This window comes from Lissotriton helveticus, chromosome 3_2 (genome assembly GCF_964261635.1).
Source record: "Lissotriton helveticus chromosome 3_2, aLisHel1.1, whole genome shotgun sequence".
NCBI lineage: Eukaryota > Metazoa > Chordata > Amphibia > Caudata > Salamandridae > Lissotriton > Lissotriton helveticus.
Window position 1 is genome coordinate 213,883,671 of NC_136062.1, and position 12,461 is coordinate 213,896,131.

Genomic DNA, 12,461 nt, shown 5'->3' on the forward strand with positions numbered 1-12,461 from the left:
TGCGATTAGCAATTTTCTAATCGCAAATTGCGATTATTTTCAAGGGTGCAGGGGTGTCACAAGAACACCCTGCTGCACCCCTGAAAATGACATGTGTGGGCATATGGCGCACATACATGCCCTAAGGGCATGTATTAGCGTCATATGCCACCTTTGAATTTTAAATAAATTGCTTTTTCAAAAGATTTCGCAATTTACCACCAACTAGAAGTTGGTGGTAATTTGCGAATCCTTATGGGCATTTTTGCCTTGATTTTTCTTTGATACATTGCATTTAAGGAATCGCAAAATTTGCGATTCCTTAAGTGCAATCGCAAAATAAGGAATGGCAAATTTTGCGATTCCTTATTTTGATGCAAAAATGTTTGATACATTCCATTTATCAAATTAGCATTCGCAAAGGCCGACATTCTACGAATTTCGGCCTTTGTGAATGCTAATTTGCTGTATACATATGGCCCAATATGTTTTAAACATATCCTACCAAAAACTGATACAAGGTAATACAAGTCCCACAATCGCTTTGTTCAGATATTACAGTAAGTGGGAAAAAGGCAATCCAGTTGGAACTCCATACCACCAACTATTTAGGCATCATATAGAGATGGCTGATTCACCCTGAAACCCTTTATTAATATATGAAAGCACCACATTGAGCATTTTGTGACGAGTACCCCACCCAAGATCCCACTCCCATTGTCTTGAACCCAAGATATGGATATAACACTGTCCCCATAACCAATAGACAAATATGGGGTTGTTGTGATCGACTTCCATGTCTCTTCTTACAAGAGATCATCACTATAATGAAAAGTTGTGAAAATTGAGCTGGAAATGTTAAGGAGGGTCTCACCACACTTCCAGATCAGCTCCATTGACTTTTAGTGGAACAAATAGATAAGTTCAAAATACTTCACATTGTCTACAATGCGTTTGAGGGAGCAGATTCAGAAATCCGCTAAGATACATCCCAAGATTAGGTAACGGAGTGCTCGATGCACGAGTCAACAAACACAGAGGACAATCAATAAAAGTTTTTAAACCTTGACTTTCGATCTCAGTGAATTCTTCTTTTGAGAACATTGCCAATCTTCAGGCAACCACCCCACTACAACAGGGACCGCCTGGTTCATGAAGGAATCAGTCAACAGAGAATGATATTCAAAGATCACAGAAGATAGATCCCCAAAATCCCAAAAATAAAAGATTACCAAGGTAGCCGCCTCACCATTAAAATGAGGACAATGATGCACTGTGCATGTTCAGATATTCAGCATTTCACCTTCTGGACCTCATGATGTCCAGAAGGTGACATGCTGGCATGGTACAAAAGACAACAAATAAAAAGCACTGTAAATAGCTGTAGAGTGTATTGGAATGTATCTGGTATATAGTTTATTGGTATGTGATGTGTAGAAATGTATGTGGTATATAGGGGCACGAGTATGTGGGGAAGGATGTCGGTCTTTTTACATTGAAGAAGGATGTTGGTGTAGGTACCAGGGTACTCGATGAGTCAGACTGTCAAAGAGTTACCGTTAGAAAGCAGAGTTGGAGCTTCTTGAGCGTCTTCTTTACTGCTTCTGAATTGGTAACTGGTCTTGTTTCTGAGAGGGAATTCCAGTGGTTGCAAGGTCTAAATTGGTAATTGCCAAGGAAAAGTAGTAAATAATTTGATACATTTGTGGGCTGGCAAATTACCAGATGACTGACTCAGCTAGTTAGCAAGGATTAGGGTCATGGACTGATTTAAATCATTGAAATAGTCATGGACAGATTTAAATCATTTAAAGATTGACTGATTGCCATCTCATGAAGATTCTTCTAGAACAAATCAGTTTAAAGTACATTCTTGTTTACTTCATGTAGGATACTGAATCAGGATCGGCTCCTCCGCTGAAGCAGAGGAGCGTCATCCCACTTAAGTTACCCCCAAAGATGATAAATAAAATAGTAGTACATTTTATTTTTCATCCTCCCGTCCTGAACTGAGCATCAGGACAGGGGTGAGGTCGCTACTGAATGACAGCAGCAGGGAGGAGAGTGGGCTGTTTGTGCATTTTTCAAAGTGCAAATGTCCCTTCGGCTGGCCATCTCGCGACGGCCTATCAGACATGCACCCTTTGAAACCTCTAACCCGGCTGTTTTAAGAAAGCCGGGTTAGAGTAAATGTAGGCAGGGTGCTGGGGAGAGCTGAGTGAGACTGCTCTGTCCAATCATGGTTCTGCTCTCGCAGCATGAGAGCAGCACCAGGATTGGACCCGGCACAGCAGCATCCGGTTCAGTAGAAGTCTGGTTCAAAAGAGGTTTGGGATATAGGACGTTGCTTCAAGTTAGTATTTTTTTTTTGTATTTGTGTGCACCCAAACCCACCCACTCTCCCCCATAGATGCCAGACGCCACTCTACTGAATGTGGAATGACTAGTGGGAAAGATCAAGGAGGAGCCGATAAGTCACCTGTTATAACCAGATTAGAATATGCATGAAGGCTTTGAATGTGTGTGAGTTGTGGTGAAATGTGCATGGTGTGCAATACCTGAGAGTTTCCTTAATGGCAGCTTTTACCAGAGGGACACTTTTCAGCACTTTCGACATGTCTCCCTGGGCTTCTGCCTTTGCTGTGAGAACCTCTGCCCGCAGCTTGTCCTGCACTTTGGGGTAACGAGCCAGCTCATACAACGTCCATTGCAAGGTCATTGAGGTCTGTAAAAAGAGGATTTCACAAACATTTCAGCTCACTGAAACAAAGCCTCAATTTTCTTCATAAAATAAAAATCCTGCCCAAGAAACATTGAAATCAACAACTTCAGCATAGTACGCATTAGTCAGAAGCAAACATTAAGAGCCAGATCTAATCTGCCAGCACATGGGCACATGGCAGCAGGAAATAACATCTTAGGCCACACCTCAAAAAATAGTTATATAATTCAATTCAAGCAACGATAAAATGAATGTTTAAAAAACATGGCTGGAGAAAGGCATGGCCTGAGCATCACATATTTCATGCAGTTAGATACAACATCTTTGGCTTTAGGAAAAGTGGATGTCCGGCAATGCAGGGGTTAATATGACCCTAATGCAGGCAAAAGCGTTGGCCCCTGTAGGCCCCAGTTGGGTAGTAAAAGACAAGTATAAATGAGACGCAGTCGGTCCCTCATATCCGTAGGTCCCAGGGCCACTGTACCTCCAGCACTAATGACAGTTACATCTTTGGTGAATATCATCCTGAAGTCACTCTATTTGGTGGTGAAATTCATAGTTTGAGGGACTCGGGTGACCTCAAGTTGAAACATGTTGTAATACGCAGTTTTAGGCGCAGCAGGCAGAGTAACAGGCTGAGGCGTTTGTGTCAATATTTCAACTAGTAGACTGGGCCACTGCATTTATAGGACAGCAGAGGACCAAATTATGCAGCAGGTTGACTAAATAATGAAGCAACAAAAGGCAAATTATGTGGTGTAATGCAGCACATTTGTGATAGTATTACTTAATGATTTGTTAGGTTGAGCGTAATCTTGTTTACTTTAGATACTTCTCTTGTGGGCTTAAAGCCACCCTAGCCTTTGATTTGTTTGTTTTAGTGTCCTTTAAAAATCCTTGCTTGCTACTGGTCAGTCCTGCCTCTTTGCCCTGGTTAGGTCTCGTGACCTTAAATGCGCGCAAGCGCATTGAGGAGCGAGAATTCAAGTCGGCAAAATCCTCGTCAAACCAAAGGGCTTTCAGCCGGCGTTTTCTTTCAGTTCACGTGAAACACAAGCACGCGCATCAGGCACTCCTCCCACACCTCACGGACATCTGTTCATTTCTCCTGCACAAGGCTCTCCTCCCTCCCCACATCAAAGGCATCCCAGGCTTCCCCAGCACTGCCCCGCCCATCATTCACCCTCCCACGCCAGCAGCTCTTCCCGCTCCGACCCCCTGCTCTCCGCCCCCTGCTTCATCAAAGTCTTTTTTTTTAACTTAAATTACCATCTGTTCCAAAGCCTTCTTCGAGAGCAGCTCTTCCCGCTCCGCCCCCCCCCCCCCCCACAGGCGTGATGTGCATGCATTTTTCAGAGCTTCATCATCTCTTCAATCATCTCTGTAGACATGAAATGGTATATGAAGGTAACCACGCAAGGCTTCTAAATGGGAGTTATTTAACGTGCACGCGAGTGAATGTCTGTTACGAATTGTAGCGAGTAACTAAATGCAAATTACAATGTAAATAGTAAAACACCAATGGGCTTCACAATGAAAACAAAACACAAATATAATCATGAAGGTGTATCAAAAGATTCAGATAATTCAAATAGGTACAATTAAATGCTCAGAATCAGTGAATTTAATTGAGAAATGCCATGATGCTAAGAAACAAATGCAGAAAATGTGTAAGCTGAACCAAATACAGTTCAGCTTTAAGAATACATCAAAGTTGTAAGTCAGAGGTCAGCCGGACAGTGCTGCTTCCTAGGAATTAAGAATGATCTCACAACCCTCAAGAAGAGGCTTCTTTTATTATGCAAAATACAGCACACCCATACAAGAATACAATTGTGTGTGTGCTACAATTTGTGCTAATTCTGTTAACGCACGATTATATTTCAATGCGGTGTTTACAAGGTTACTTATGCTTGAATCGTCTGTTTGCAGAGCGAGACAAAAACAAATGATGGCTACATACTTAAACAAGCTTTGACTAAGACAATAGGTCGTGCCTATACACGCTCTTTTGGCTTTGTCGGAGTTTTTTTGCCATGTTGCAGATCAGCGCGAGTGCAATTGCTGTGCAACATGTCTGAAAGTTAAGGGGAAACAAGCATTGGAAATGCAATAGGTCTCGCAATTACGCGAGTCTGAACTATTAGCATTGTAAATGATAATGCCCTTTATTTTTGCGTTCTGGTTTTTAGAACATAAATAAAAGGCTTTGTCATTTACAAGGCCTATAGCTTAAATTTGCGTTAAAACGAGACCTTGCATTGCAAATGCTTGTTTTTCTTTTCCATTCCTCCCACGCAGCAGGGACTAACTACTGTATCACTACGCGTTGTCATGTTTATGTGGTCTTTGGGGATTTTTTTTCTTCTTAGTTTCCTGTTTGTCTTTGGGACAGCTCCCCATTTCATTTACAGAGCACTTCACTACAACTGATGTTTCTGTAAACTGTACTGTATCTCATGCTGACATATCCGCCACATTTACAAAGCCTTTGCCCCATTTATGTTTTATTTTTATTCCCTCCCCATCTCCCCCTCATATCGCCGTGCACCGCCCTCCAAACCTTCCTGGCTATGGTTCAGTGTGCCTTCTATGCTGAAGGCCCCTTGCCCTCTGCCAAGGTGTTTTTTTTTTTGCTTTCCATCCTTGTTTAAGAAAGCTGCGGAGCTGGTTGCCCCCTTCTGACCCCACGTCAGCCATGATGGCACCCCTGGAATGCCAGCTCCTGCTTTGTGTAAGCAGTGGAGAGGCTGGGGTCGCTTGCCACTGTGCTCGGTAATAAGTACAAAGATGGCAGATGTCCCCGCAGAGGGGCTGTAAATCTGACTTTTCCCGTTGGGGAAGAAACGACAGTCACTAAAGCTTCAGGGCTCGCACGCTCCGCTCGCTTACCCTGCTAACGCTATCCGGGCAAAGGTTTGGCCTCATTGTTACCAGTCAAACACCCCAATGCAGCAATAAGCAGCAGAAAGGGGTGCGGACAGCCTTTGCAATGGACCTTGCAATGAACGGCAACACATATTGCCGCGTTTTAACTAACTGCCATCTAAACTAGAAACTCATAATTTAAATTAAAATAGGTAGATTATGCAATAGATGATGGATTGAGTGGCAAATGCAGCAAAGATAAAAATATGCGAAAAACAACACAGGCACAGACTCGTAAAATTCCAGTCGCCCTGTTCATAGAGAACATGCTATAGTCCATTAACAAGGACCTACATTTGGATCAGTGTGTATGAATTTCCAAAGACAGCTAAAAGGCCTCCATTGGTCACTCCTCGCATCCTCTCTCACTAGTAAGACAAGCATTTACAATGCAATGGTTTCGCCTTTGGAAAAGTTAGAGCTATTGGCATTGTAAATGACAAATTTTGTATTTATGTGTTGGTTTTTAAAACAGATAAATAAATGGCATTGTCCTTTACATTGCCATTAGCTTAATCTCTCGCAAATGTGAGACCTATTGTACCCTATGGACGAGCTCAGCAGACAGCAATTACTACCACACACACACACACCCAGAGCCACACACACACACACACACACCCAGAGCCACACACACCCAGAGCCACACACACACACACACACACAGAGCCACACACACACATACAGAGCCACACACACACACACACACACAGAGCCACACACACACACACAGAGCCACACACACACACACACACACACAGAGCCACACACACACACACAGAGCCACACACACACACACACACACACACACAGAGCCACATACACACACAGAGCCACACACACAGAGCCACATACACACCCAGAGCCACACACACACCCAGAGCCACACACACACCCACCCAGAGCCACACACACACCCACCCAGAGCCCCACACACACCTACCCAGAGCCCCACACACACCCACCCAGAGCCACACACACCCACTTTGCTCTTCTGAAATGTTGGCATGTATGATAGTGAGCTGTGTGTGGTGAGTGTGTCTCGTGAGCAGTGTGTGGTGAGCTGTGTGTGATGAGCTGTGTCTCGTGATCCATCAGTGTGTTGTGAGATGTGCGGGGTGAGCTGTATGTGGTGTGTGGGGATCATTGTCTGTCCCCCGCGCTGCGCTGGTTTTGCCCCCCGGTCGGATCCTGCGCTGTGCACATGCACAGTGCCGGCTGCCGCTGCCCCTCGGAGGCTCTTTCATTGTCTCGCATCTCTCCATACATACATCTTAAAAGTACACAATCCATTGCCACGTTTCATGTCTCTACCAGGACAGGTCCCACCAACAGGGTCTATACCCCAAAAGCTTTACTGTCATCTTTCTGATATCGACAAAATGGGTGCCAAACAGAAGGTGGGTGGCATTAATCTATGTAAGCATTTGGAGACAAGTCAGCCTGCACTATGAGTCATTGTACGCTCGTAGCTAGCTGCATGCTTACCATCAACACCCAGCACTGCCAGTGCCCTCCCGTGGCTTTGATTATAGCAGAGGGCACACAGTTCTACAGACTCCGGTTTCACCAGCGGGCCGGCGAATGTCTGTAAAGCAGCCCCGGACCACACAAACATGTGCAGACGCACACGACGTACCTGCAGCAAGGTGATGCGGAATACACAGCAGCCTGTCCTGCGTTGCGGCCTAGGAGCAAGCCATGGGCTGAGCCATGCTGAGGGCAGTCGGCCGGGCGACTGGCAGGAGGGGGTCGCCTTAGAAGCCACGAGCACCGGCACTTTAACGAGTGGAGAGTGAAAGCAGGGCGGCAGGCCACCCCATCCACCTGAGTGCCGGGGCACCACTGGAAGCTGGGCTGAGTCGGGGCGAGGCTGCACAAGACGCCAGCCGAGCTGCACCAGCCTGCAACAATGAAGCGTGGGCATGAAGGGCTGCGGTGAGAGCGAGGAAGGAGGGAGAGAGAAGGCACGACAGGCGCTCCAGAGCGAGTGTGGAAGGCAGACCTGAGCAAGGGACAGGCAGCGGAGCAGCGTGTGCGCCGACAGGCAGGGTGACCGGGGCAATGCTTCTATGGGGAACGGGCACAAGAAGGCTCGAAAAATAAAACAGCACTCACCTGGACATCTTCCGGCGGCAAATGATCAAAACATGGCGCCCAAAAAAAAAATATATAACATCCGCCAACCGCCGGAATGACGTCACAAAGGGGCGGGATGAGAAAAATTCGACGGAACGCCCATGAATCGCCTCGCACAATGACGGACGCCTCTCTCTTCCAATGGCTAGCCTCCATTTATGGAGCTAGCCAATGGAAGACAGAGGCGGGACAAAGCCCACATACTATTCTCATAAGATTTCGCCTGCGCGAAACGCTGCTGCGCAGCTTTCGACAGGCGCAATGTTCATAACAGCGGGGACTGGATGCTTTTACTGGTGACGAAAAAAAAGTCCCCAGAGTGTCACACCGCCAGTAAAGTATCCAATCCCCGCATGCACATCTAATGTCTCTTCTGTCTCTCCGCGTGCACGTTTTGGAATCCGTATCGATTCCAAAAGGCCCTCGTATTGGCAAGAGCAGCGCATGAAGGACGGAGCTCAGAGTGCATAGGGGACTAAGGAACAGAGGAGAGAACTGGAGTGTAGGATGGAGTCTAGGGCCATAGATTGTGTAGAAAGGAGTCTAGGGGCATTGAGAGACTGGAGGACGAAGCACAGGGTGCGTAGGGCACTAAGGAACAGAGGAGAGAAATGGAGTGTGGAAAAGAGTCTAGGGGCGTAGAGAGGCCGGAGGACGGAGCACAGAATGCATAGGGGAAATGAATCTAGGGGCACAGAGAGACTGGAGGACAGAGTACATAGTGCATAGGGGACTAAGGAACAGAGGAGAGAACTGGAGTGTAGAAAGGAATCTAGGGGCATAGAGACTGGAGGATGAAGCACAGCGTGCATGGGGACTAAGGAACAGAGGAGAGAAATGGTGTAGAAAAGAGTCTAGCGGCATAGAGAGGACAGAGCTCAAAATGCATAGGGGAAAGGAATCTAGGGGCATAGAGAGGACGGAGTACAGAGTGCATAGGGGACTAAGGAACAGAGGAGAGAACTGGAGTGTAGAACGAAGTCTAGGGGCATAGAGACTGGAGGATGAATCACAGCGTGCAGACTGATGCCCTAGAGGGGAGACCAGGACCAAGGAACAGAGAGGAGAGAACTGGAGTATAGGGGCATAGAGAGTACGGAGAGTGGGCCATAGAGTATAGAAGGAGTTCATATTGAGGTCATTGATAGCACATTGGGGTTAGAGGGAGTTTGGCGGCATTGAAACAAAATAGGAACACAAAAAATAAAATTAAGCAAAGCGAAATCTATCCTGCGGTGCATATTTGAAGGTGCCGAAAGGCACAAAGGAGAGCTGTGAACCTCTAATACTAAGAGGAAATGTAAGAAGGAGACTAGCGTGGGTAAATGCAAACGGGTGTCGGTGGAAGGATGAATGCAGTTATCTGAGGGATTAGGTTAAAAATCTCCTGCTGGAGCACCCCTAATTCCTCGTGAGGGAGTCCCAAGTCAGGGGAACAGCAACGAGGGCCTTTGCTGCTCAGCCTAGCCTGGACATTATGTACAGTATTTAGTGTTCAACTTCAGGGGTCCCGTCCCGGGCCATACATAGACCTCTTAGCAACATGATAGGTGCATCACCTACAGGCCGGGGAAGACACAGAGGACCGAGTTGGCTGGCAAAAGTGAGATGAGAAAGAGTGGAAAAGACAGAGAAATCACAGATTAAGGAGAGATATGAGAGCAGCACAAGCAGACCCCGGAAAAACAGACAATTCAGGGTGGTGGGGGGGGGAGTCGAAACATATTAGGGGAGAATAAAGACAGATCAAAGTGCAACACTGGCACATAGGAGGGGCATACAGACACATCAGAGGGACATAGAGACAGACCAGGAAGAAGCAGAGACAGTTATGGGGAAGTAGAGAGTGATTGAGGGAGGTAGCGACAGATCAAAATCAGAGACCAGCACAGGCAGATAAAGAAGAAAATAGAGACAAACTAAAGAGCAGCAAATACTAGTCATGCAGAATAAGTAGAAACGGCAGACATCACTACAAACAGATGGGGAAGAAATGAAGATAGGTAAAAGAGCAGGAGCACAGAGTGACCCGGAAGTTCTAAAGTGAGCTCGAGGAGCAGCACGTGCAAAGATTCAGACAACTTAGAAATATTTATTAGAGGCAGATCAGAGAGCATCACAGATCAATCAGGAGGAACGGGTAGGAACAAATGAGGGAGCATCAGAGAACTCAGAAAAGTGTAAAGGCAGTTAGGCAGATCCTGGATCGCCGCGAACGAATCAAGGAGAGACTGGCGGGGGGCTCAAGCATCCTGTGATTCCGGGCAAATCATGCAATTTACCCGTGCCTATAAATGAACGTGTCCGCGGAAAACAGAGAAATCACAGATTAGGGAGAGATATGAGAGCAGCACAAGCAGACCTCGGAAAAACAGACAGTTCAGGGTGGTGGGGGGGAGTCGAAACATATTAGGGGAGAATAAAGACAGATCAAAGCGCAACAATGGCATATAAGAGGGACATACGGACACATCAGAGGGACATAGAGACAGACCAGGAAGAAGCAGAGACAGTTATGGGGAAGTAGAGAGTGATTGAGGGAGGTAGCGACAGATCAAAATCAGAGACCAGCACAGGCAGATAAAGAAGAAAATAGAGACAAACTAAAGAGCAGCAAATACTAGTCATGCAGAATAAGTAGAAACGGCAGACATCACTACAAACAGATGGGGAAGAAATGAAGATAGGTAAAAGAGCAGGAGCACAGAGTGACCCGGAAGTTCTAAAGTGAGCTCGAGGAGCAGCACGTGCAAAGATTCAGACAACTTAGAAATATATATATTTTTTTATTTATTTATTTATTTTTTTGGTCAAAAACTTTTATTGAGCAACAAAATCAGGGTTACAGAGATGGGCCTACAACCTCACGGGCTGGCCGCTAAAATCAAGTCACAACGTGAAAAAAAAACACTTGCGGCCACTCCGGTGGTCAGGCACAAATTGGATACAAAATGTCGCCCAAAGTATAGAACAAGATAAGGCATTTTTCTTTTATACACACACCGAAAAACAACAAACAACAAGAAAGGCGAATGCATAATAAACGGAGTCAGCCCAGGAGGAGGAGGGGAAACCCACTAATCAGGAATATGAAATCATAATCAGAAGGACAAAGCAGGGTGGGGGGGACAGCGGGGAGGACAGGCAAATCAAAGGACAGTATACGAAATTTCAGGAACGCCAGCCTAGGGAGATAAGGTAACATCGGGGGTGTCAACCAATGGAGGAGCACAAATATCTCCGCGATAGGCGTTCCACTGACCCCAGATCTTCGTCCATGCCCTAGGTCTGCCCCTGGCTGTATAGACCGTCTTTTCGCGGAACATAGACCAGTCCATGTTTTCCTCCCACACAGAGGCAGTGGGGGGCCTGTATGAGCCCCAGAGTTGCGCAATGTCCCGCTTCGCAACCATATATCCCAGGGTCGCCCATCTGGTCTGGGCCACAGAATAGTCGGTAGGTTCCCACACGTTCAACAGGCATCTTCGGGCCTCAGGCACTAGGGCAATTCTCGTCACATCAGCCATCACCGCAAGCACCTCAGTCCAGTAGGCAGCCACCCTCGGGCACTCCCAGATAATGTGAAGAAATGTAGCACTCATCCCGCATCCACGCTTGCATAAACCATCCGGGGAAAAACCCATCACAACCAAACGAGGACCAGTAACATACACCCGGTGGAGGATCTTAAGCTGAACCAGACGGAGACGGGCAGGAATGGCGACCTCTTTCGGAGAAGATAGTGCCGACTGCCAATCCTTGTCATCCAATTCCAGCCCGTCGCCGACCCAAGCCTCCCTAAGTCGGACAAGCAAGTCAGCGCGATTATGAATCAGCTTCTTGTAAATCAAGGAGATAGTGCTATCGGGGAGGTGGCCATCCAGGATACGATCTTCAAGGGGGGAGGACTCGGGGATGGCGGCACCAGGAGTCAGAACAGAAGCAAGGGCATGACGGACCTGCAAATATCTAAAAAATTGCCTATCACTCAAGTCATAATCGTTCCGAAGGGCCTCGAAGGACTTCACCGTTCCATCCGTACATACGTCACCCACTCTACATATTCCAATCATATCCCAGCGGTCAAAACCCTTCGTCGTCCAAAGACAGCCCAGACGCTCGGAGGCATAAAGCGGAGTCGCCAACGTCATTCGACCCTCCCATCCCAAGCTTACATTCGCAGCGCGCCACACACTAACCGCAATCCTGGTCGGTCCCGTAAGATGGCGCCCAGCCGACCTGGAGTAAAGCGCTCTATTAAAGTCCCCTCCCGGCAGCTGGAGTCTATCCATTTCAAAGGCCGGATCCCGACCCGGGGAATACATTGAGTGGTTAATGGCAGACAGTTGGGTAGCCCAATAATATCTCCTGATATCAGGAAGTGCTATGCCCCCGTCATACCAAGGGATGGTGAGCTTCGCAAGGGCGATACGTGGACGCCCGTCACAAATCAGTTGCCTTTGTAGACTCTCGACCTCTCGGAAATAGGTAGCGGGAATGTCATCATAGGAATTCTGAAGTGCATAAAGGAATCGCGGCAAGGACATCATCTTGAAAAGGGCAGCTCTGCCCAGCGGAGACAGAGGCAATTTACGCCAGCGAGCCACGTCCAGCCTCAGTCTAAGAAGCGGGGGAAGGAGATTACGTTCAAACCGGAGCGACGAATCCAGTGTAATAAAGATCCCCAGATATT

At 47.0% G+C, this 12,461-nt stretch overlaps 1 protein-coding gene across 1 annotated transcript in view; it reads right to left on the bottom strand.

Annotated features, from left to right (window-relative positions):
- The window catches only part of LOC144826582 (cholesterol side-chain cleavage enzyme, mitochondrial-like), a 204,445-nt gene that overhangs the window by 38,348 nt on the left and 153,636 nt on the right, over nt 1-12,461 (bottom strand). The window contains exon 6 of the mRNA XM_078685070.1: nt 2,538-2,704. Coding sequence (XP_078541196.1) covers nt 2,538-2,704 — 167 coding nt within the window. The remainder of the gene's footprint in view (nt 1-2,537; nt 2,705-12,461) is intronic.